The 26,926-nt window shown below is 43.2% G+C and overlaps 1 protein-coding gene across 1 annotated transcript in view; it reads left to right on the top strand.

Annotated features, from left to right (window-relative positions):
• Window positions 1-26,926, top strand: part of LOC310853635 (receptor-type tyrosine-protein phosphatase zeta-like) — a 74,243-nt gene that overhangs the window by 10,106 nt on the left and 37,211 nt on the right. The window contains exon 2 of the mRNA XM_083758026.1: window positions 19,340-19,408. Within this exon, the coding sequence (XP_083614152.1) occupies window positions 19,340-19,408 (69 nt within the window). The remainder of the gene's footprint in view (window positions 1-19,339; window positions 19,409-26,926) is intronic.

Below are 26,926 nucleotides of genomic sequence, written 5' to 3'. Positions count from 1 at the left end.
CCCTGCTGCGACGAATGGGCACAGTTAAAAAAGTTTAGGGGAACACCCCCCCCACACACACACACACACACACACACACGGACAAAAAGCGGAGGATTGATGGACGAGGCGTGTGAAAAGTTGAGCCCCCTCTATTAGAAAGACTTAGGGAGGGTGGGTGGGGGATGAAGGTAGCTATAACCCCCCCCGCCATCCTTACCAGCACACACACACACACACACACACACACACACACACACACACACACACACACACACACTCTCTGGGAATTGTGAATGGGTGTAGTTCGATGTTTAGAGAGAGAGAGAGAGAGAGAGAGAGTGTGTGTGTGTGTGTGTGTGTGTGTGTGTGACGTGTGTGTGTGTGTGTGTGTGAGACGGTGTGTGTGTGTGTGCGTGCGACTGCATGCATATGGTACAAACATGCTTGTAGTGTGTGAATATATTTGTGCGTGTGTGCGTGCGTGTGTGGCTGTCAGACAGTGAGGAATGGGGGGGGTTGACCCTCTCCATTGACAGACTCTTAGACAGACTCGGGACTGGATGGGTTTCCATGGCGACGGGGACACTCACAGGAGACATGGCTCAGAGGAAGTCGGGGTGTTCCACACGCCATCGGGAACTCTTCCGTTGTCATGACGCATTGCAGCCACTGGCTTCTGCCGTCGTCACGGTAACCCGGCTGGCGCCGCCCGCATGCGGATGGCCGGTTTGTAGGTTCGTAAACTTTAAAGATGTAGGGGAATGACAAATACGTTTTTCACACTCTTAGTGTCATCATATGGGCATACCTAACAATCTATGCCAAAACAATGGGAAAACTTATATTTTTGTGTATTTTTATATCAAAATTCCATAAACATTTCATTCTTCTTTTTTCATTTGACAAATCGTCTCTTGATTTGATTTTATTAGACATCATACAGGGAAAAACAAGTTACATCTAGTGTGATCCGTGGTGTAAAGTAGTACAATTACATTTACTTAAGTACTGTACTTTTTCTTTGGTACAATGTTGAGGTATTTGTACTTTACTTTACGTATTCCCAATTTCCAGTACTTTTACTTGTACTCCACTTAGGGATGCTCCGATCAGGTTTTCTGGGACTGATCCCAATCACTAATTGTTTTTCTCAAGATTGGTATTGGTAAAAAGTCCACCCATTCTGTGTTTCCGAGAAGTGGAGGTCTGAAAAAAATCATTAACATGGTGAATCACATCTTGATGACATCACCAAGATGTGATTCACCATGTTAATGATTTTTTCATCAACTTGAAAAATGGCAACTTCTCTTTTACTGTAGTCTTCCTCGTGCAAGTCTTTCCTTCTCTAAGGAACATTTAAGGTTAGCAGACAGAGAGCAGCCCGACTGCTGACAGGAACTTCTGCTTCGCTGAATTATTATTATGGTTACTAAACACACAGAGAGACACACACGTGTGTGCGTGCGCAAGTGTGTACTGTGCACACGTGCCCACACACGGTAGATTTATTTTTGCTGATTCTGAGCAGATGGAAACAGTGCATGTCATTGCACTAACAAGGAGAAGAGACCTGCAGGCTACACACACGCACAGTCGTGCACACACACACACACACACACACACACACACACACACACACACACACACACACACACACACACACACTGCTCCACTTTCCTTGCAGCAATAACACAAGATGAAACAGACAAATATATATTGTATTTATATCCATAAAGCATGATTTAATATTAAAACACAAATACTGTGTGTGTGTGTGTGTGTGTGTGTGTGTGTGTGTGTGTGTGTGTGTGTGTGTGTGTGTGTGTGTGTGTGTGTGTGTGTGTGTGTGTGTGTGTGTGTGTGTGTGTGTGTGTGTGTGTGTGTGTGTGTGTGTGTGTGTGTGTGCGCGCGCACGTGTTCCCTCATTTATTCATGCCTGTTCTGAGCTCTTGGAGCTGAGCTTTCAGGCCAGTCCTCCACACAGCAGGGAAGTCCTGTCCCGCACCCCCCTCAACTGCACACACCTCCAAAATAGAGCACCCATAAGCACTCACACTTTATGAATCCCCCAGCCGTACCCATATCCTTTCACTCCCTCCCCCATGTACTATAAATCCACTTTGGGTACTTGAAAAGCGCAATAGAAATCTGAGATTTTATTAGTATATTATTATATCTCATCCTCGCTGTCGAGCAGAAACCAGAAAAGCAAAAAAATGTCCTCAAAGTCACGCATCCAACAAGCTTTGAACTGAGCAGATTGGACCTTCCGTTCCAGAGATAATGGCTAAAACATCTTAAAAATGGCCACTTTTACCGATTTTCAAACGCCATTATCGCCTATATATTTTTAATAACACGGGCTAGGAAGGTCGGACGGCAACATACTAGATACCAGAGTAAAGTTCACTTTGAGCTGCATCCAACACATGCACTTCCATTTCCGTAGGCCTTACCGTTAGACCACTAGGGGCGGCAGCAGATTTTTAGTATAATTCAGAAATATTCACGTTTAAGTAATGCATCGTTATTATAAAGATGTTCAGTGATCCCCATCCCCCGCCCCGCTTAGGGCGCCCATATGGACATGTGTCCATGTGACACTTACATGTCCATTTGGTTACACTTAGTTACAAATGGATACAATTAACAGAGGACTTTAATGTGTGTATAGTATGTGTAAATATGTGTGTGCTTGTGTGTGTATTGTAGTGGACACATATATATCCACCTTTTTGTTTACTGTTTATTTTTGAGTCACACAGCAATTTTGTGGGGCACAGCCACGACCCTTGACCTCGAGTGAGTCATCCTCCGCGTCAGCGTGCTGCTTTCGTAGAGAGTCAAATGACAATAAAGTTGAGCTGAGTTGAATGGAATGATTGTACAGTCGTTACAAAAGCCGTTCCTCCCTCGGCACAGAGGGATGGTTCTACTTTTTATTACTTGGCAGGGGACCGTTTTATACTGGAGTCCTCCTTTCATTCCCTAGCACGCTGTAACTCAATAATGGACCGCGGAAAGACCTTATTTGACTGTGTTGTTATCTCCACCTGCACGACAGGCATGGATGTCACCATCGAGAAATCTTACTTGACGAGTGAGGGGTGCCCACTCTGTACATTACGAGACATGAATGCAGTGTGTTATTGTATACCAGTAAGACGCCTGAGGGCAAGAAGCGACCTCGCCCTAAAGGGTGAGTTCAAGTGCACGCATCCGCCTGGGTGACAGCAGACTGCTGTGCGAGAGCTGGCGCTTTGGCATGGGGGGTCAGATCAACATATGGAATGAATTGTGTACTGGCCATATATGGAGCGTGTCTTGAGTGTATACTGTAGGGTTTGATGAGGTCAGATCAACATATGGAATGTCAGAACAGATCAGCTCCATATATGGAGATCTAATGGTGGCAGCGGGGGCAGTGTCTTGAGTGGGTCCAGGTAGGGCCGGGCCTTAATTTCCAGGCCTGTTGAGAACTCTACTTTGGGGCAGGCCCGTCTAGAGTTTAAATGGACAGGTATCAGTCAAGGTATCAGACATCGAAGAGGATGGGGAAAGATCAACATATGGAATGTCATAACAGGTCAGCTCCATATATGGAGATCTAAGGGTTTGAGGTTTGAGGTGAGATGTAGAGTTGCTGGACAATAAATTACCATAAATGGGGCGGGACTGAGGGGAAATGCACAATTTCATAGTTAATTGCGACCTGTGACCTGCAATACAATGTCACACCCGCATGAAGTGAGGGGCGCTCTTATCATCGTACATCATCATGACGTAAAATAGACACTATGCCCATTTGCTCAGAAACTATGACGTAAAATTCTCCATTCATTGTCAATGGGAATTTAATCGGTTAAATGTCTCAAGAATAGAATAGAATAAAATAGAAGTACTTGAGAATGGTTTAAAACATACACACATGCCATTGTCCGGCACAGACCCACCAGAAAAACCAGGCCATTCCGGGTGTGTGTGAAGTCAACGCAACACATACAGGTATCAGCAAGTGAAACCTTGGAGGAGGATTTACTGGCCCTGGAGCGTCAGACGGAATCAAATGACAGTGAGATGGTTTTTATAGTGAGGCTGTGGAGCCATGGACCTGTCTGAGAGAACACATGCCTTGTACAGTGCCCCATCTGCTCCTTAGTGGGGTGTTAACTTACTCTGTGTGTGTGTGTGTGTGTGTGTGTGTGTGTGTGTGTGTGTGTGTGTGTGTGTGTGTGTGTGTGTGTGTGTGTGTGTGTGTGTGTGTGTGTGTGTGTGTGTGTGTGTGTGCGCGCGTGTGTGTGCGTGCACTGTATGTGCGTGCTGTATAAGTGTGTGTGTGTATGTGAGTGAGTGAGTGTGATGTGTTTTTAAACATCCCAGCTGTTCTGCTGTATTACCACGTCCAGTTCAGTGCCCCGCATTCTCACGGTCACCTTACACACACACACACACACACACACACACACACACACACACACACACACACACACACACACACACACACACACACACACACACACACCCTTTGACCTCGCCACAACAGCTGGAGAGCGACACATTTCCATATGCTTTCATCTGATTTCAACAGACACACAGAAACACACACACACACACACACACACACACACACACACACACACACACACACACACACACAGACAGATTCCAGTGATAGTGTTGTCTGATTAGGTTTTATGTTCCGTTAATAATGCTGAGTCTTGGTAGGACAATGAATAGGTTGTTGCTGCTCAGAAACTATATCCCTGCTTTAATATGGACCCTAATCTCATTGGATTTCCCCCGGCCACTGGCCGTAGCACTGGCCCTAGCCTTGACCACCTTGCACTGCTTGCAGGCGTATGTACTATATGCAAAGGATAAAATAATGTCATTTAGATCATTGGTTCTCAAACTTTTTCACGTCAAGGACCCCCAAATTGACACCCCATTTGAAGATTGTTATGGCTACTAGCAGTGACTCTCAACCACTTTATTTTCAAGGACCCCCAGTTTAACTTGCATTAGGCCACAGACCCCCATTTCAATGGCATTTCTATCTCTGGGACCACTAATTTAAATTGTAAAATCAATGTTAATTTAACGGGTCCATTTGTCTCCATTTGTGGCCTACACTCTCTGAGTTACAGTCCCATAAGGGTCCATTTGGTTCCTAACTATCATTTAGCTGGGGACCACCTGGAACTTTGAGTTAGATAGCATGTTATATGTAGACAGATGTCAGGTCATTATTGATCTTCTATTGCATTCTATAGTGTTTACAGTTTCATTGTGCAGATATTCTACTGTTAGACGGATGTTAGGTTCTTAGTTCTTAGATTGGGGCGCCGGTGGTTCAGGGGAGTGCCCGGATGGCAACCCCGAGGTTCCCAGTTCGAATCCGGGCTCCCCCAGAGTTAGTGTCGAAGTGTCCTTGAGCAAGACTCTGAACCCCTAATTGCTCCCGATGTGCAGGTTGGTGCCTTGCATGGTTTCCACTGTCATCGGTGTATGAATGTGTGTGTGAATGGGTGAATGAATGTAATGCACAATCTCTGTAAAGTGCCTTGGATAAAGGCGCTATATAAATGCACTATTTACCATTTAGTTTATCTGTGAGCCTTGACTATTTCTATGTATTTGATGTATTAACTTGTGTTGTTCTTGCTTATTGTAAATCGCTCTTGATTAAGAACTTCTGCTAAATGCCTAAATTGTAAATTGTAACAAGTGCAGTATGGTTGTATTTCGGAGCTGTCGGGTGGAAACCCCAGCATGTCCAAAAAAGCCCCTGCTATGTATACGACATTTTGATTTTGACCGTGCAAAATGATGACATCAAACGCATTGCTTCACGCCATCATCATAATGTACGCCCCATGACACTGAGTTTAGTTTGAAAAGTGTTTTCTGTATCTACTAACACAGACCTGGGTTATGCAAACTTTTGCCTGTCAGGCTCCAAGTGAAAGCAAGTGCACTAAATTTCATTGGCTGACAATTGCCACAGCTGAACTCCATATAAGTTGTGACATGGCCCCCATGAAATTTAATATATGGCGTGCGTGCTTGCGTGGCTGCGTGCGTGCGTGGCTACGTGCATGCGTGCGTGCGTGCGTGCGTTGTGCGTGTGTTGTCTGACACCAGGGTTAACAGGTGTGGTTTGGTACGTGTCACTGATATTACATCTTCATCAAAGAGATATATAGCTATGATACCGGACTACACATTTATCAACATAACTTTGTACAAAGGCTTTGAGTAAATAAACAAACAATTTAATATGTGGGAAAAAACTCATACACACATACACATACTCGCCGTAGACTAAAGGTTTAGTTGTAATTTTGTGTTGCATTGTACGTGAAAGTGATTAGCTTCCCCGTCTACCCTACTAACTACATCGGTAGGTTAGATATTCAGTTGCTCAATACAGCAGTTATTCAAGAGCATTCATTAATGACCTTACTGTGAGGCTGAAGGTGTCACTGTGCGTGCGTGCGTGCATTTGTGTGTGCGCACGCGTGTGTGTGTGGTTGGTTCTGCTCAATGGCAGCTGCTTCCTTCCACGAGACGTTTGAAAGGAAACGATACAGTACAAGAGGCGATCGAATTTAACATCGATACTTTGCTGTCGGTGTTCGCCGGTCACAGCCTGCAATAACATTCTTATTTACAACATCCGAGTGGGAGTTGGACCCCACAGGGACACGTTATTTGGGCCGCCACAGTAGAATATTTAATTCCCCTCTGTGCCATGTAGTCCCAGGAGGGACATAATTAAGTGTCTCTTCATGAAGTAGTCTGTAAAGTATGGCTGGCTGATCTTTTACATTGTGGTCAGACTGCGGGTTGCTTGCTGGGAGCTGGTCTCGTCTCACTACCATGCTAATGAATAAAGATGTAGGACCCCTGTGGGATAGAACCTTGAAAGACCTTGGACCTTTACAAACAATACTTGGACCGAAACGGTGTGTAGACTGAAGCCGTAGCGTATTAGTGCCGACTACCCTTTTTTATCTTAGGTTACTGAAAACAAATAATAACAAAACAAGCAATAAAAAAAACTTTGATACAACAGACAAAAAACAACCAAAGCAAAGGAAGAATTTGGTCGATTCACATTGTAGAAATAATAATTATAAAAGGTTTCTAATGACATTGACATGACAGCTGTTCCATATTTCTCTCTCATAAGGGTTTTCTTTCTTTCCTTTGGAACAGTTTCTGAGTCCTGGATTCACTCTGAGGTTTCTGTCTGTATGTGTTGCTCCATTCATTCCCCTTGAGCCCTGTTGTATACTTCCTTTACTTTGACTACTATGACGGTGTACTGTACCATTTCCACTGCACAACAATTCAGTGGAAATATAGTATCTATAGTACTATATAGGCTGTGTGAGCGTGCAGATCTTCTGTGTTCTCCGTCTGTGAACATATTTATGGCAGCAGGGTTCATGTGGGCACAAAGACACCGTACTGTCCTCACACTTCTGAAAAAGATGACAGACCAATAAATAAATAGGACGACAGGGTTATTTGGGGGTTTCGCGGAGGAAAGATTAACTATAATGTCTTCTCTCTGACGGCTCGGCTTCCTGTTGTTCCCGTTCCTTTCAAGAAACGGTCTGATATGACTCTGGATCGCAGACAGACAGACAGTACTGCTAAATGATGAATATGACTATTGTACAACCGACGTGAATGTCCTAACTGTGTAATCTGGACTTCAGACGATTTCTGGAATTGGATAGAAAATAAAAAGGAAATACTGTAAGTAGCAATTGCGATGGATTTTATTCAAGATGTGTTTTATCGCAAGACCATTAGGCCTATCGTTCTTTAAAAAGTATGATGTTGGAAGAAGTGAATGCCTTTTGTTAAAAGCTCTTCCAGGAGGCCTGGCGCCCCGGCCTCGCCAACGTCATCATATTCGGAGTAGCTCAAAACGCTAACATGGTTATCATGCACATTTATACACAATTTCTATCACATATTTATAATTACAAGCATGTCCACTTAAGGTCATTGAATAGCAATCTCACCCCAAAAATAGGACTACAGACGTTTGGAACTAATCCCCCCCCCCCCCCCCCCCCACACACACACGCACACATCATCATGATGAAAGTGTGTGAAACACCGTGAACAAGCATCCACTGTGTTTCCTTTTCGAGTGTTCTGGCCATTCTGTCCCTGACAGAAACCGCCAGGGGACCATTTGAATGCCACGAAGCATCACTTATGCGCTGTCCAAACAAGGGAAACGGATCATATCTGGGTCACCCAGGGTGAGGAATCGCCATGTTTCACGTCTTTAAAAATATATATTTATACGCCCTTTAATCAAAGACTATAAACTCCCTCTTCTCGGGGTCTTGGTCTATAGCCACGTTCCCAGAGGATCTGTAATCCGGCCCAGCACCATTCATTAAGATTCTGCTGGGACCCATGGCGCCTTTATCCCAGCACTAATAACATGCGATAGGCTTCGGTGAGCCCAGGCTCTTCTCTCTGCGACGGTACGGTTTCGAGCCAGGATGAAGGATTGACGAGTATTCATTCCCAGTTCAATCAGATCAGAATGCTTTCTCTCACTCTCTCTCACGCTCTCTCTCTGAAAATTGAAAAAGTGTTTAGCAGCAGCACTGCTGCTCGGTGGCTTAGCTATATACTCAGTAAAACCCTCAGGATTGTACTGTCTGTAACGTAGTGTGATCTGGATTCACAGATGAGATAGGGCTGGGCAAGTTAACAATAAGATTTGTAATTTAATTTTACTTTTATATCATTGTAATCGGATCATGAGATTTTGTATTTATAATGTGAATCGTGATACACTTCTGCCGCCCAGAAATCACTAAAGCAGTTACTGTAAACTTTAGAATGCCAACTGACAGACAGATGTGATTTCCCACAGGGATGTTTGGATATATCAACACCGGAAGACAGACTTCTGGTCATTGTGATATTTATTTATATTGACCTTTTGTCAGTATTGTTTTATTTTGAATGGAAAAATTATTTCTGATGCCAGTGCAATCAGCTGGACCTTCAAAAGAAGACTGCTGCCTGTATCCCCTAGAAACACGATGAAAGCGGATGAAATGCAGCCCTGACTAATGACACAGTGATTCAGGTGGCTGGGTGGCACGCTGATTAAGCATGGGCTTCATTGCCGCTTCCCTGCACAGTAATTCCATCTCTGGCCATGCTGCTCTTAAGCCACTAATACCGGGGAAAGCATCTGTGTTATTTTAGATTTGAACCACCTTAAACTATTATTTTATACAAAAATGACATAATATTTTAAGATGGGGTCGGTGGTCAAATACATATAGTTTTGGAGGTCCTTGACATGAAAAGGTTTGAGCACCGCTGATATAGAAACATAGTTTATTTATTTGTATTTTTTTTGTAGAATCTGACTGGGGTCTAAATGCATTAAAGTGTAATGCTGGTCTGGTTCACTGCCAGTATCATTTGGCACGAACAGAGCACTTTTAGGGTGGCACACTGGCATGTCCTTACATCCTTTACCTTATATCTGGTGAAAGTGGTGGAAAGCAGTACTGTAAGTACATTATGTAGAACTTTGAGGTACTTTTACTTTTCTTGAGTATGTACATTTTTTTTATATAGGCTACTTTATAATTCTATTTCAATACATCTCAATGGGAAATATAATATTGGACTTTTTACTCAACTCAAATGTTTTAGAATCTTTAGTGTGTCCGTCCGTCTGCGAGCAACTAATCTCTGGCACCGTTGGCCCGATCGGTGTGAATCTGTGCACACATCAGGAGTCCGATTTATTTTATAATACCCCTTCAGAATTTGTCCAAACATCATGTAAATCGGTACACAGTGTCTCTATAGTCATGCGATCAAGACGGATCTTTCAGATTTTTTTTATATTCCATCCTGATTGGCTAACATTGGTTTTCAAAGATTACAGGATTGGTCCGTTTTGAACAAAATGCCTCAAATCGCAGCATGGAATTTCTGTGTCATTTTGCTTGCACATTCCCACTAGGCCGAGGACGAAATGCCACCCTTTTCACATTGGCCTGTTATAGCGTAACACCAGTAGGTTGATTAGATTTTTGCAAAGCAATTTTTTTGGAGCAAAATGCCTCAAATGATGAAGGCAAAATACACGTTGTCACCATCTAATTTGGTTTTCAGTTTGTTTTGAAGTAAGTTCCCAACTTATAGTGACAGACACACACAGTCACACACGCACACGCACGCATGTACGCACGCATGCACGCACGCACGCACGCCACACGCACATAACAGAGCAGGCAGAGAGACATACCGAGAGTACTGTACAGTACAAACCCACAGCCCCCTGCTTTTTTCCCCTTGTCATGTCCAACCTTTAAGGTTTCAAGCCTGAAGTGCTCATGTTGGTAATCACTAGAGACATGAAAATTCCTGGAGTAATAGATTCTGATGTGCAAACATCAGACATGGTGTAAACGTTCCCAATCAGCCAGACGGCGAGCTGTGCAATCCAACATTTGAATGGCCGGCCTGGCCCGTGGCTCAGCGGTCCAGGCACCTTGGTCGGTAGTCCAAGTCTGGCAGTGTGCCGCGGGCTCGACTCCCGATCCCGCGGCCTTTACTGCATGTCACCCCCCCATCTCTCTCCCCATTTCCTGTCAGCCTACAGTCTGTCCCTCTATAAAATATATAAAATAAAGATGAAAGCCACAAAAAAAACATTTGAATGGCCATATCTGACACTGGCCGCGTTTATATGAAGGGTGATCATTCCGAATAAATACTTCAGAAGTAATGTTTTTTGCTGCGAGTTTCAATGGGAAATGAGTGTTTATATGGAGAAGTGATATAAGACATGATACATGTTAATTCACGTGAAACTACGCCATATGTTGGACACATAAAATATAGGCAGTTCATTCATTGTGACTGTCTCAACAATACAAACATTACAGACGAAAGACGATACTTTGAAATCCCATGATTTCATTCCGCAGTAGCTTTGAGGCTGCCGTTTGGATAGGGGCGGGCAAATATGTTTACCGTCTTTTTTCCCCACCCGCTGCGCTCCCCTTCTCCGCTGGGAAGGTGATCATCTCGTTTTTTTTTGTACTTTATTATCTACAACACGGCCAGGGCACGCAACACACTGATTATTATTGTATCGGGTCGCTCGTTATTTTTGAGAGAGAGAGAGAGAGACCGTTGAACACACACACACACACACTGACACACACACACACACACACACACACAGATCAGGGGTATCATCATCTGCTGCTGCTCCACGTTTTTTTGTGGATGTCGGATCTGCAAACTCCTCGGCGCGCCTTGGATATGAGCGCCTTGGAGCATGCTCAGAAAGACCAGAATGAACTTACATCCGAAGCAGTGTATACATGAGTCCAATTTCCTTTCAATCGCATTGAACATTGGAATAATCCGGCCAGTGACATCGGAATGGTTTTTAGATCGCATCGAGCATTTTCATTCGGATTTAAGTTTTTGTAGGTGTTTACATGACAACGTGTAATAGGATTGAACTTCTAGTCGGAATGAAAAGGGGATTTAACTGCCCATGTAAACGTAGCCACTGTAAGTGATTGAGGCAAATCTTGGACATAATCCAGAACAGCTAATTGGACCACTAAGTGCCACCTGTAAAATATTTCAGTAATTCTTTCAATAATCTGACCTGTTAAGATTTAAACACGGACCAATAAGCTCCTTTTCACACAGATTGCTGGTGTTTTTGTTGTTTTGTTATCTGAGCCTTTATTTGATGGCTGTACAGTGTAGTGGACAGATACAGGAAAGTATAGGGACTCAGAATGACACACACTCAAAGTGAGTTTGAAACTATGAAAACTCCCATTGGGAGAAGTACAACAATGTGCGAACACGGCAGCAAGATAGATAGATTGTGAACTGTTGCGGTGAAAGAAGCTTAGCCAATGGAATACAACCACCCTAAGGACTACTAGCTGTACCGAGTAGACCTCTAGTCTAGACCTACTGCACGTAAACAGAGCTACCTTTAAAGTTTAAACGCATCTTAAATCTGAAGATTTTTTGTATACTATTTAAATAGTCTGGAGAAAAGATGTTGCTATTCGTCCCAAAGTGACTGCAAAAAATTGCTGCTATTTGTTGTTTCAAAATAGCTTTAATAATAAATAATAAACTTTATTGTCGTCCCCAAGGGGATATTCGTCTTCACAGGTCTGTTCACAGCACCCACAACAAAACAACACAGCACAGAAAAACACCACGACAGTACATAAACATGAGGTCCCCGCCGTAAGCCCTCCAACTGAGTATACTTTCCCCATTTTCAACTCGACAAACCAAATTTCCATAGACACATAATGTGAACCTCGATTTCAACAATTTAAAATACTGCATGCCGTTTCATGACAAACCCTTTCAAAGTTTATAATTTATTTCAGGATCCGTGTCAGGATCAAGGCCTTTTTCCTCCACCGCAGAGGCGCAGACATACACGTGCACACGTGCACATTCACACGCGTCCACATTCACATGCACACACACATGCACATTCACAGACAGTAACGCTTGACCTGCCTTTCGGTGTATCGTGTTTTACGAGGTGAACTTAGTAACTTACGCACGCCGCATTAAAAGAGTAGATCAACTTGCATCTGCTCGGGTTAGACGGGTCAGACTGGAATTTGCTTCCATTTAAAATATATATTGCTTGTCATTCCTGTCACAGTGGAGGTCACAGACGCGGAGGGGACCTCCATCCATCATCATGTCATTGAGCTTGTAGATCTGATATTTTTGTTCAGTATAGTTTCTCCACAGCCTTTTATGGCATCTAATCTACTTCCACATACTTCCATATAGAAATCTAGTTCAACGTGTTCAGATTTATGCATTACGCTTTTTACAAATTTTTATTTTGTAAAAGTTTTTTGCATGAGGAAGGGTCAGATCTTTCTAGGGTCACACAGAGGTGCTATCTGTGGTTGCTATAACGACGCAATCAAACCTCTGCCGTTTCCATCCTGGGGCGGCAGTGAATGCGTCACCAATACCATCCATCCTCATCAGACCTTTTCTTCAGCTTACTTAAAGGGCCACTTCAACCATTTTGCAACCAGAGCTTATTTTAATGATGTTTAGGACACAAGGAACACATTCTTGGGGTTTTTATGTGTGTAATATGTTTTTTTATTTTTAGATATTTTAGTTATGAAGCCATTTTCATGAGGTCATGAACATGGTCTAACTTCCTTCCTGGACTACAAAGTCACACCTCCATGCAGCCTCCTCCCTCTCCACACGGAGGGGAAGTGCACTGAAGCATTATGGGCATTGTAGGAATTCAGCAATCCAGTCAAACACACATTATTTTTCTGGCCATAGGGTGCAAATTTAAATGTGTGCTACTGTTATCTACTACTAATACTATTAACATTGAGTGACTGCAGTTTCTTCCAGTGGTGAAATGTCCCTTTGATACATTTTCTACTGCACATCATATACATTGTGGGTTTTCAGCGAGCCCACGCAGATTCTGCTAAGGAACTGCTTTTCTAGTTAAAACCAAAATTGTTCAATTGTGACCATACAATTACTCCATTTTATGGTCTACAATTCTTAAAAGGAAATGCATGTATTTAATTGAGTGTGACCAGGCGCAGGGACCAAAAACATATCCCCACTGACCATAAAAAATAACGACCATGAGGAATGTGATCCGCCCGTCGTCCTCAGCAACTCGAACCCTGAGCGCTGATTTATCATCAGTTAGTAAAGCATTGCAACCTCAGAGACCTCATGGCTTTATGGCTGAATCTGTCATTCATCAGTCAGTCAGGCAGGCTTGGTGTTCTACTCTAATATGGTTGTTTTATATTACATTACATAGACCTGATTTCTGGATGTGTCCTTTGGGAATGCATGGATATGGACTCAAACCTTTTCATTCCAAGGAAAGACCCCCATAAATCAGAGAGTGTACAAATGGAACCGTTTGATTGATTGACTGATTGATTGGAAATGTTATTCACAGAATGTAGGGTATACATTTCAATGAAAGTACAGGTCAATACAAAAACTGCTACGAGGATGTAACCAGAAAAAAGCTCTAAGACTTGTTTACATCAGGGTCCTCCATTTTCATCAATTCATCAGAAAACCGCAAGAGTCCATTTGGTTCCATCTGTAAGGATCCCTCTGTAAGTGTCCATTTGGAACCCCTGCACAAACACCTTATGATAGTACCTACCATCAGCTCCCAGTACAAACACCTTACGATAGTACCTACCATCAGCTCCCAGTACAAACACCTTACGATAGTACCTACCATCAGCTCCCAGTACAAACACCTTACGATAGTACCTACCATCAGCTCCCAGTACAAACACCTTACGATAGTACCTACCATCAGCTCCCTACTAGTACCTACCATCAGCTCCCAATACTAGGACCTACCATCAGCTCCCAGTACTAGTACCTACCATCAGCTCCCAGTACAAACACCTTACGATAGTACCTACCATCAGCTCCCAGTACTAGTACCTACCATCAGCTCCCAATACTAGGACCTACCATCAGCTCCCTACTAGTACCTACCATCAGCTCCCTACTAGTACCTACCATCAGCTCCCTACTAGTACCTACCATCAGCTCCCTACTAGTACCTACCATCAGCTCCCAGTACTAGTACCTACCATCAGGTCCCTACTAGTACCTACCATCAGCTCCCAGTACTAGTACAGTACCTACCATCAGCTCCCTACTAGTACCTACCATCAGCTCCCAGTACTAGTACAGTACCTACCATCAGCTCCCTACTAGTACCTACCATCAGCTCCCTACTAGTACCTACCATCAGCTCCCTACTAGTACCTACCATCAGCTCACAGTACTAGTACCTACCATCAGCTCCCAATACTAGGACCTACCATCAGCTCCCTACTAGTACCTACCATCAGCTCCCTACTAGTACCTACCATCAGCTCCCTACTAGTACCTACCATCAGCTCCCAATACTAGGACCTACCATCAGCTCCCTACTAGTACCTACCATCAGCTCCCATTACTAGTACCTACCATCAGCTCCCAGTACTAGTACCTACAATCAGCTCCCAGTACTAGTACCTACCATCAGCTCCCTACTAGTACCTACCATCAGCTCCCAGTACTAGTACCTACCATCAGCTCCCTACTAGTACCTACCATCAGCTCCCTACTAGTACCTACCATCAGCTCCCTACTAGTACCTACCATCAGCTCCCTCCTAGTACCTACCATCAGCTCCCAGTACTAGTACCTACCATCAGCTCCCAGTACTAGTACCTACCATCAGGTCCCTACTAGTACCTACCATCAGCTCCCTACTAGTACCTACCATCAGCTCCCTACTAGTACCTACCATCAGCTCCCTACTAGTACCTACCATCAGCTCCCAGTACTAGGACCTACCATCAGCTCCCAGTACTAGTACCTACCATCAGCTCCCTACTAGTACCTACCATCAGCTCCCTACTAGTACCTACCATCAGCTCCCTACTAGTACCTACCATCAGCTCCCAGTACTAGGACCTACCATCAGCTCCCAGTACTAGGACCTACCATCAGCTCCCAGTACTAGTACCTACCATCAGCTCCCAGTACTAGTACCTACCATCAGCTCCCTACTAGTACCTACCATCAGCTCCCAGTACTAGTACCTACCATCAGCTCCCTACTAGTACCTACCATCAGCTCCCTACTAGTACCTACCATCAGCTCCCAGTACTAGTACCTACCATCAGCTCCCAGTCACAAAGCCAACTTATCTTTGGTTTCCTCTCTGAGTCCAATTCTCAGGATCAGCGCCGTGACCACTCAAAAGCTGAGCTCAAATTGGAAAGTATATGTGCTTTGTTTGAATACAAGATGGTATTGTGTGTGTGTGTGTGTGTGTGTGTGTGTGTGTGTGTGTGTGTGTGTGTGTGTGTGTGTGCGCGCGCGCGCGCGTGCGCATGTGTGTGCGTGCTAAAGCATTACATTGTTTTAAGCTGTACCATGTGACCAAGCATAATGGATGTTATTGGTAGCGGCATGCAGGTCATGACCCCAGGCTTAATTCACTATAGCAGCACAGCTAGTGTCATCTGTTTAAATGTCAGTTTATTGTGCAGTAGCTACAGACTAGTGGGTGTTCACAGGAGGAGTAGAAAGAGATCGAATTTAGGCATTTTAGGCACATGGACCACAATGGAAACAAGCGAAGGCTTTTTTGTGTCTAAGTCCATTTGGCGTTTTAAAAAAATGATGTAAATTTCTGTAATTTTCTTAAACTGCCAATAAAGTATTCTATCTATCTATCTATTTAGCAGACGCTCTTAATAAGCGCAACAACACGATAATAATAATAATAATAATAAACTTTATTTGTATAGCACTTTTCATACATAGAATGCAGCTCAAAGTGCTTCACAGGGCAGGACACAAAAATAAAATACAATAAAACACAAGTAGTTAAAATGATAGAACAATAGCAGAGAACAAAACCGAATATAAGAACATAAAATAAATAAAAACACATAAAAAAATAAAAATAAATAAAACTCAACTAAAAGCAAGGGTGAAGAGGTGAGTCTTGAGTTGAGATACATCAAATACATCAAGGATCATTAAACTATAATAACCTAACATCCGTCTAACAGTACAATGAAACTAGGAGTATACACTATAGAGTGCTGAGTCTACATAATATGCTATCTAAATGAAATAAGTTTAGCCTTTGCATACACCTGTAAGGTCGTCGAGGCTAGGGCTGGGCAAGTGCTACAGCAAGTGCTACGGGCTAAGGTGGAGTCTGAAGAGGTGGGTTTTCAGACTACGGTGAGTCTGCAGTTCTGATTGCAATGGGGAAGTTCATTCCATAGTTTTGGAGCCAGAAGGGAGAAGAGTTTGGGACGTGTGGAGCGTTGTCTCGGCATGGTGTAGTTCATACATGGTCTTGACTTAGGGAGCATAGGGATATTTCGCATGAATTCATCTAAAAGCGCAACATTTTGCTACATTTTCTAAATTTCATTATGCTTTAAAACAAGTAGCAAACTAGGGGGTTTTCATGATTCTGAATCCTTTCCAAGCATTAGTTTTGCACGAAGAACACTCCTTGGGCTAAAAACAGCCATAGCCGTCATCACAAATGTGATGGTGTCAGCACATTTGGGCAAGTGGCTATGGCCGAATCTAGCCCAAGGAGTGTTTTTTTGGGCAAAGATTTTGCTTGGAATGGATTCAGAATCATCCACTATTGTACTGACATGGTCCAAATGGCTCCTGTATACACACTGTACAAGTGTGGGGAAATATATAGCAAAATATGTCTGGGACCGCTCCATTCACCTCTCTGTCAGTCACATACTGTATCTGTCTTGGAAATCTCTCCCAGTTGTAGGTTAGCTCAATCTTAGCTCTTAGCTGAGGGGTTACGAAACCCATTTGCCCATGTTCAAAAAGGGCTTATGGAAACGCAGACTAGTTCTAGCTTAAAATAATGATTAAAAGCCACCACGTGTTTATGGCTGGCCGTGAGGGAGAGGATAGAGACAGAGAGAAATAGCTTTACGCAGGCCATTATATTCTTATCCGCATGGCGTTAAACCATTTGGACAATTTTAGGCTTTTGGCCCGACCACATTTATCCACTGTCTGTGACATGCACTGATGTCGAGGTCTAGCCATTATCTGTCGCTGCTAATCTGTAGGCTCAGCATGTGCCCCGCTATGCACTCACAGGGAGACGGACAGCAGGTGGCTGTCACCCCCATTCCTCTTAATGCTGAGAGAGAGGAGAGAGAGAGGGGGGGGGCGGGGGGGGGTCTGTATGACACCCATTCCTCTTAATGCTGAGAGAGAGAGAGAGAGAGAGAGAATCGGTGTGAATTAAATTAACATAATGCTGCTTTGAAACAGACCCCTCTTAATGTTACAGAGGCACACGGAGGATGAACAAGAGAATGCTGTGAGACATGGATTTCTCTTAATGTTCTGTACAGTCAGTTCCTATGGTTAATCATAGATAGATAGATAGACATGGTTAAACCTAGCGTTCACTGCTTGCTGTCACCCAAGCCATTAACGCTGTCATTAGACCAGCTCCCTAGGGAGGGAGGGAGGCGCGCACACACACACACACACACACACACACACACACACACACACACACACACACACACACACACACACACAGAGACAGAGTGAGCAGGCGGACGGATAGACGATAGATGAATGAGAGGAAGTCATTTGAGACAATTAGCCGTGCTCTGACCCGAGATCAGTGGTGTGAAGATAGAGATCAGAATGAATTCTGCACGATTAATAAACCAAAACATATTGCGATCTAGATTATTCAGACACCTGCTGTATGCGATTTCATTCCTAAATTTGAGCAACGCCTACCCTATATATGCTATAAAGTATTCCTCTCAACATTACTGGGTCATTTGTGAAACTACAAACGCATGCACGCACGCACGCACGCACGCACGCACTCATGCACGCACGCACGCACGCACACACACACACACTGTACGCAGAAAACATCTTTCATTTTAAACAAAGTCTTGTCAGAACTCTTTGGAGTGTCTAGTTCCTCTCTCCCCTGTCACACCTCCTATCTGCAACATGTTTCTCTTTCTACAGCACAGGTATCACATTTCTCCCCTTCTGTGTCTCTATTCAAAAAGGAAAAAAATGTCCCACCCCCTTCTCGCTATCTTCCAGCCATCTTTTTCTTTATTGAGTCCTTTTCCCTGTCCATCTCGCCCCACCACCCCTCTCTCCATCTCGCCCCACCACCCCTCCATCTCGTTCTCGTTCTCTTTGTTTGTAACGTCGTAACTCCTTCGCCTCCCTTAATTTATTTCTGTTATTTTGAACCCATTCAGGACGGTAACCCCTTTTGGTGATCTACAAGCTTGTAGATCTGCTATTTTTGAAAAATATATAATATATAATCTTTCAGAGTTTCAGCGTTTTTTAACTCAAATCTTTGCTTCTGGGGAGGTCCCTGGAAAAGAATGGGGGTCAGAGGCCAAATATAAATAATTGTGTGTGCAGTGTTCTGGTCGCATAGAGCTCAGACTGTGTCCAGGAAACAAAAACCAAATGCCTGGTAGTGGGTACTGAGCACAGCCGTGCAGAGAGCACTGAGGGGCCGTGGCAGGTGCCAAAACCCCAAGAAAGCTATGGATGTGCAGCACGCATCATTTTTTGGGGGGTGTTCTTTTGTGCGAAGAATTTATTCAATAATAATGGCAGTCAATGACTAATATCTCTCTCTCTCTCTCTCTCTCTCTCTCTCTCTCATGTGTAGTTGTGTCTGCAGAGCCATTGATCCATGGAGAGAGGAGGTTCCCGGAGGACATTGACTGGTCCTACTCAGGTTGGTACAGTAACGGCCCCTATATAAACACCTCTGTCTTTATTCTCAAATCTATACATTACACCACTTCACTATTGGAGGTAGAAATGGGTGGAGGTATTAGCAATGGGGCACATACACGCACACACATGCATACACACACTGCGCCAGTGTTGGGCAGTAGCTAGCTACAAGTAGCGACGCTACATAGCTTAACTACATTTATCAGTAGCTTGATGGTAGCGTCGCTCCTTTTGAACCAAGTAGCGTTTTCTGTAGTGTAGCTATTTTTAGACCCAAGTAGTGACGTAGCGTCCAACAAACGCTATACGCTATAAATTGACTGTTAAATAAAGTTTTGTGGGGGGAAAAAATCCCTGGAAAAAAATCCATGATTGGTTGGTTTAGATAAGAAGAGTCTGACACATTGTCGTTGTTAAGCAGCAGGATGATGTCACACAGCAGCTGTACTTTTATCTCTAGCATCTTCCATGTTTAATTCCAGCGTGTGTAACCTACATTATTGTCTAAGTGAAAGTTTTCATATTGTAAATTTGATCGCTAACGTGGTTTAGCGACTATAGTACTTTGACAGCTCATTCATCGTAGCTTGTTTACAAGTCAAAAGGACTTCCTGTGCAGAAACTGCCCCATCAAAATAAGAGCCACTTGTATTGATTAGTCAACACTAGTTTTATTTCTAAATCTACCTACAGGACGTTAACATCTCATTTGAGTGCCTGTCAGCATTCTCTCAATCTGAGAATCCCATCGTCAAATATTCGGGAAAACAGCGCCTTCCCGAGGCAACAGTCTGTCTTGAGAGACTAGCATTCTCTAGTCTAAATCCCTGTCTCTCAGCTGGTGCGCAAATGGTTAGGCTGACAATAATAATAATTTAAAAAAAAAAGGAAAAGAAAAATAACTAAAATCGTTCATTTTTTTGGAACCATGAACTTTAGTTCAAAATGTTGAATTATGAACTATGAACTGAATTAGATCCTTTTTACATTTTTGAACTGTGAACTGAACTATAGTTAATATAGCTTCTGACACTACGACGAGGAGAGAACATTTCAGAAATGGATTACTCTAGCCGTATGTAAGAAATCTATGTCATTTTGAGTTTTTGACCACACTTTGGTGTTTATTTGATTGTTTCACTGCCTTTAATTTATTATGTTTCCAGTTTTTTCCTCATACATATTTTGTACATGGTACGTGCAAGGTACATTAATACAAGTAAATGTGAAAAAGTTGACACCAAAAGCCAGACAGAGGGCTTGTTTCCAGTTAGTTTTTTAATAAACAATCAAACTCAGCATTTTTGCCTGCCTATTAGGCTATTTGTTCAGTGGAAACTTGATCATGAAGTTGATAAAAAACATTTAAAAAAAAAGTAGTGTCCATGTAGCTAGCTACTTTTGCCATGTACAGTAGCTTATAGTGTAGCTTGTTACAATTCTCTGGGGATAGCTTTGTTGTAGTTGAGCTATATTTAATAGAGAGTAACTGGTAGTGTAGCTTACTACATTTTCCAAGTAGCTTGCCCATCACTGCACTGCGCACACACGCACAAGCACACAACACACACACACACACACACGCGCACACACACACACACACACATTCATGAGTTGAGCTATTTTAAAATAACGTCCGCACACGCTCTTTATTGCGTGCACAGGTTTTTCGCCTGACTGCAGCTGTTCTCGGCAAGAAGAAGAATTGTTTGTTATTTTGATCGATGTTTGCCTGTTATCTCTCCTCATGGTACCAACATTAATACAGCATGGAATTGTGGAGAAAATCTCACCCAACGGCAAAACAACAAAATATTCTTTGGTTTTGGTTTCTGAGAGGCTAAATTTCATCAAATGGTGCTCTGTGGCTCAAATGCTCAATACATAATGGATCTTGATGTGAAAAGGGGTTAAAACCACTGTTTTAGTGTATGTGCGTATATGACGCAAACGGCACGCTGTAGACGTTGTTTATTTTCTGACCGCAACGCCGATGTGAAACAGCAATTACGGACAAGAGTTTCTCATTTTCCACTCTGCTACCTTCCTAAGTTCTCCTTTCAGCAGAGCGATTTAGAGGAGCTTCAGTGGCAGTCCACTTGGAGTGGGTGAAACTGTAGCGTGTGTGTGTGTGTGTGTGTGTTCGTGTGTGTGCGCGTTCGTGTGTGTGTCTGTGTGTGTGTGCGTGTGCACGCGCGTGCGTGCGTGCGCGCGCATACAAGACCGAGAGAGAGAGTGTGTTGGGTTGGGTTGTGTGCTGGGCCGTGAGTAAAGGCATTAACATGTGAAAGAACACACTTCATTGTGGGCCATGGTGGCCATTATTTTGTCAGGAGGGCCAATAATGGAGGAAGTAGTTGAGGGAGGTATAGAGAAGAGTAAAGGGGGAGGGAGGGGGGAGGGGGAGAGAGAGAGAGAGAGAGCAGAATGGACAAAGAGAGACTTGACAGAAGAAGGCAGGAGAGGTAGTTAAAGTGGGGAATGGTCACATGCTCACAAGACTCCAAAGCTTTAATTTCTGCGCAGAAATTAAAACTACTGTACCTCTGATTGTGTAAACCTTGTCCCATTCGCCATAGTGAAAGTGAAAGGCACTAACGATGTACTGTAGGCCTACACTGAATCATTTTGTAAGACCTTCCATTCCAGGTGTGAAAATGTGTAATCTGTCTTGCAGGTTACAGTAATTGAATTCTGTCTCATCTTCCGGAGAGATAAAAAGCATGCGTTTTAATTTCACCAGCAGGGCCAAAGGCAATCTTTGGGCCATCATCAGAGTCATAGAACCAAGAACAATTTTTTTGATAATTCCTCAAATTTCCTGACTTCATTCATTCAACATGATCATCAGGTATTATTATTTTAAGGAGGAAGATTTTTTTTTCAAAAACGTGTACAGTATTTGTTAAAATGTAGTTTTTATGTGGACACCCCGACCGGTTAATTAAGTATGCCTGGTTTGCCTGGTAATTAAGCAAAGCAAATTTCTTTGTTTACCCAGGGAAGTGGACTAAGGGCGCTTTCACACCCAAAGTTCGCTTAGAAGGTCCGGATCAAGGACCAAGGACCAAATATTAGCATTTTGATTTTGGTCCGTTTGGCGTTCACACTGGACTTTGTAAAGCGTACCAAATATGTAAACAAATGACACGTGGACATGTTAAGCGAACCAAATAGTGAGGGGGAAAAGAACATGAGGGGAAATCACTGTCTACAAATTTTGGGGCAACCTTCAGTCACACAGAGAGAAGAGAACAGCAACATGACAGGCAGCAACAACTTGCTATTGCATTCATTCATATTAATTATTTTATTAGCCAAATAAGAGCAACAGATGAACAGAGGAGTAGGTGTTTGAACAATAATGTGCTTGCTGCGGATGTATACAATTCACGGAGATGTATAGCCTACAACAAGGTATCCCCGATAAAAAGGACTTTTCTTCCATGTACCTTAACCCGATTAGATATATATATTTCTGCGCATCAAATCGGCGGGCATTTCCATGTCATCTTATGGTTTAAACTTGAAGGTGGTCAGTTAGTATTGAGCTTCAAGTCAGAACAGCTCTGCTGCAGCTAATTGAGTAATTGAGTTGACCTAGTTTTACGTATTTTGCTATAGTGATCGTGATGTAATCAATGAATCATTTGGGACCACCTGTGTATAGCCTATTTAACATTAAATATTTCTCTGTCTCTCCCCCTCATGTACACACACACACACATGAAGACTCACATGCTTTGTCATAACTTGCGTGGCGGCGGCACATGCTTAAAATAAAACAGCCTGTCGGAGTGGACCAATAGCAGCCAGCTGCAGCCTGCAGCCTCGCCAAAAGCCAAAAACAACGAAGCCTGTTAGCAGAAAACACCTCCCGAGGCAACAGAACAGAGAAGACAAAAAAATATATATAGTTTGATTCACACCGTCAGCTTGTTCTTTTGTTGTTCTCACTGTCTTTGTCATTGCATCGCTTTGATTACGTTAATGGACTTCTGGTATCGTCGCATTATTATTAGTAGTCTATTTGAGAAAGCCCATCAAGTCAAGGGTTGCCTTTAGTCTTAAAGAAAGAGAATAATGACTGTGCTGGCATTATATAGCCTACTGTATAGCCTAGGCTATACAAGTCAAGCATTATAGCCTAGGCAATACTATTTTGATCAACTCACATCAATAATACCGGGTGAAAGAAATATGTCACATATTGTACAATAGCCTATGAAGTTAATATAGGCTATATTTAATGGTTTGCACTGCAATGACATGACAATGATGATGATCTGAAAAATGAATGAAAATCTATTGTGCCGTCGCCCCGGATCGCACACAAATAAAATAAATTGCCAAGACCACTAACATTTTATTTAGGCATATCTCGCTCATTTCTTATGCGATTTTTAAAATTTAAATATCACCATAATCCTTGGGAACTCTACTTTCAATTGGTGTTGTCAGCCAAGACTGTATTGTCTTCCAATCTAACAATATAGTCACATTACGCACAGGTGCGCACAGGGGCTGCATGCGTCTTCCTGTGCTGTCATTACGAGAGAGAGAGAGAGAGAGAGAGAGAGAGAGAGAGAGAGAGAGAGAGAGCGAGCGCATAGTCTGATATAGGCTATATTAAAGGCCTGTAGATATAATTGCTTGCATGCGCTGAGAGGGAGAGAGAGATGCGCTCCAAATTTACCATACCGTACATACCATTCCGTGTACATCTGTACAACTTGTACATCTGTTATTTTTGCGCATGTGAACCACGCTGCCATTACATTTGCGCTGCGCAGTGCGCCTCGACATATATGCGTCTACTATTAAAATCAGACTGTCAGCTCAATAGTGATCCCCGTAAAAAAGACATGCTTTTATAACTAATTATTAATGCAGCCTCACAACTGCCGACGCCCGACGGCTATTTTGGCTATCGTACTGTATTTGGTCCTCTATAAAGTCCGAATGCGTTCACACCAGTAACGAACCGCACCGTGGTTCGTTTGGAAGCGAACCGAGTCCGGCCTTTTTTAGCGGACCATGGTTCGTTTCTTTGATCCGCACCAGAGTTCGGATGCACGTTCACACCAACCGAACCAAAGGGGTAAGCGGACCATGGTTCGTTTTAAACGAACCAAACATGTCCGGTGTGAAAGCGCCCTAAGTCAAGGACTTGTTTACAGCCACACCCTGCTCATAGAACATTTCATGGTAGGGGTTCAATGCCTTGCTCAAGGGCACTTCAGCGGTGGTAATTTTAACGTGCCGGTCCGGGGATGCGAACTGGCGACCTTCCGGTATCAAGACCGCTCCGCAAACCGTTTGGCCACCGCTGGTGGATGGTGATCCACCTGAACTGAAGCAGCACCCACAGCTGTTGTATGGTAATTTATATTGTAAAATCAGAGTTAATTTAACTCTGAGAGTGTATACATGGAACCAAATGGACCCTAAATCCATTTGAAATTGGATCTGGATTTGGAATTGGATCCAATTTCAAGTGCATTTTTACACTCTCATAAGGGTTCCAAACTATCATTTAGCTGGGGACCCCCTGGAATTCCCTCAAGGACCCCTGGGGGTCCCCGGACCCCACTTTGGGAGCCACTGTCCTAGATGAGAAGACAAAGGGCTCTGCTCTCTGCAGTTCTAGCCCCGTTCCTTTGGTTCATTATCGTCTCCTTTCTTTTCTCATTCCTTGTTGGAGAACGTCAACAGCGTTACGGTCATTATTCTGCTGGGTCTGAATGGAGGTAACAATGAGCTGCTTCCAGTCTAAGCCCTTCATTGTTTCCTCCATTCAGACTGATGAGGTTCTATTGTTCAAGTCGTAGACACTGTACAGTACATATGTATACTGCACGAGCCAACCGGAAGGCTCACCCCAAACTCCCCCCTCCCCCAACTGAACGCTTGCTCGGGCAGTTCTTGTATTATTTTATTGAGGATAAGATTTAAATGATGTTAGATTTAGGCATAGTTTTACTGAGGTTACGGTTAGGACCAGGTAGAGACCCATGTGAGGTCGACTGGTTTGTAGCGGTTTGTTATTTCCATACGCGTGTGTGCATGTGCATGTGCATGTGCGTGTGTATGTGCGTGTGCGTGTGCGTTGTGAGTTCCAGACACGCTATTTGGAACGCTCCATTTGTCTTTCTTGGAAAGTGAAGTGAACTGAATCCAAAAAATCTGCTAATTGTAGCACATTAAAATTTAAAATAAAATAAAATCTGGGAGTCTGGAGTTTTGCTTTGATGCTCATCAGTCAGACTCTAGGTATAGAGTCTAGACGGTGCTGCCACAGATCACACGGTAATAGAACAGCGTACAGTATGGAGATTCTGTTGGAATCATCTTGTTACATGAAAGCTGTGGGTTTCACATCCCCTGGGAATTGATGTGCATGAGCCCATTACCATATACGTATTGTAGTCTTCTTCTGAATGACGGGTGTGTGTGTGTCCCTCTGTAGTACTGCATACATAAAACACAGATTTGCAGCTTAGGTCTTGTCAGACATGTCATGTTTGCCCTCAGATACTTGATGTGCGTGGGGGGGGTGCGCGCATGCGTGTGTGTGCATGCGTGCAAATGCATTTTGCACTTTTGAATTCCCACTGTTGAATAAAAATCTCCTGATCTGTGATCCAATTGGTAATAATGCCGTTTTATGTATGACAATAATCCTTTTCTCAACAATATAGAACATGCTCTACCACACAATGGGCGGACCACCCCAATGGGTGGACCAGTTTTCTGAAAAACTTGTAGATCTGCTATTTTCCAACATAAATTAACTTGTCTTTTAGTTCTACTGGATCTCTTCTCCACTAGTCCCTCCCTAACATTTTTGTCTAGTTTTTATTTGTTGCCGAAATTGTCACTATATTTAGTCATCATGGTTAATTATTTTATTTAGTTTTTATTTATTTTTTGTCAGTGAAAAAAGGTAGCCGACGAACATTTTTCGCCACAGTTTTAATCGACGAGATCAGCATGCACTTGGAACCCCAATACATGCAGTATTTCTAAATGATTAGCATACTCTGCAGTATTGCATCTTCTTCACAGAGAGGCTGAAAAGGCTCTCTCAGAATGTACTTGTACTGTGTGTGTGTGTGTGTGTGTGTGTGTGTGTGTGTGTGTGTGTGTGTGTGTGTGTGTGTGTGTGTGTGTGTGTGTGTGTGTGTGTGTGTGTGTGTGTGTGTGTGTGTGTGTGTGTGTGTGTGTGTGTGTGTGAGCACGTGCACACACATGTCTAAATGTGAGGCGCAGAGAGGAGAGCAGTAACGGGAGCCTAATTGGTATAAGTGTGGGAGGAGAGGAGAGAGGGGGCGGGAGATATAGATGAAGAGAGAGAGAGAGATAGAGAGAGAGACACACAGAGAGAGATATATATATATACCGGGTGTATCTATATATTTAATTGCACTATGGTAGCCTACTTTCTTTGTATTTTGTATTACTTTTATCTTTTTCCCATGTTGTGGGCCTATGTCTCTTATGTTATTGTGTGTTA

This window comes from Protomyctophum parallelum, assembly GCF_964188405.1.
Source record: "Protomyctophum parallelum genome assembly, chromosome: 22".
In the NCBI taxonomy this organism is placed as follows: domain Eukaryota; kingdom Metazoa; phylum Chordata; class Actinopteri; order Myctophiformes; family Myctophidae; genus Protomyctophum; species Protomyctophum parallelum.
Note: the sequence above shows the minus strand (reverse complement) of the source record. Positions and strands in the feature narration are given on the sequence as shown.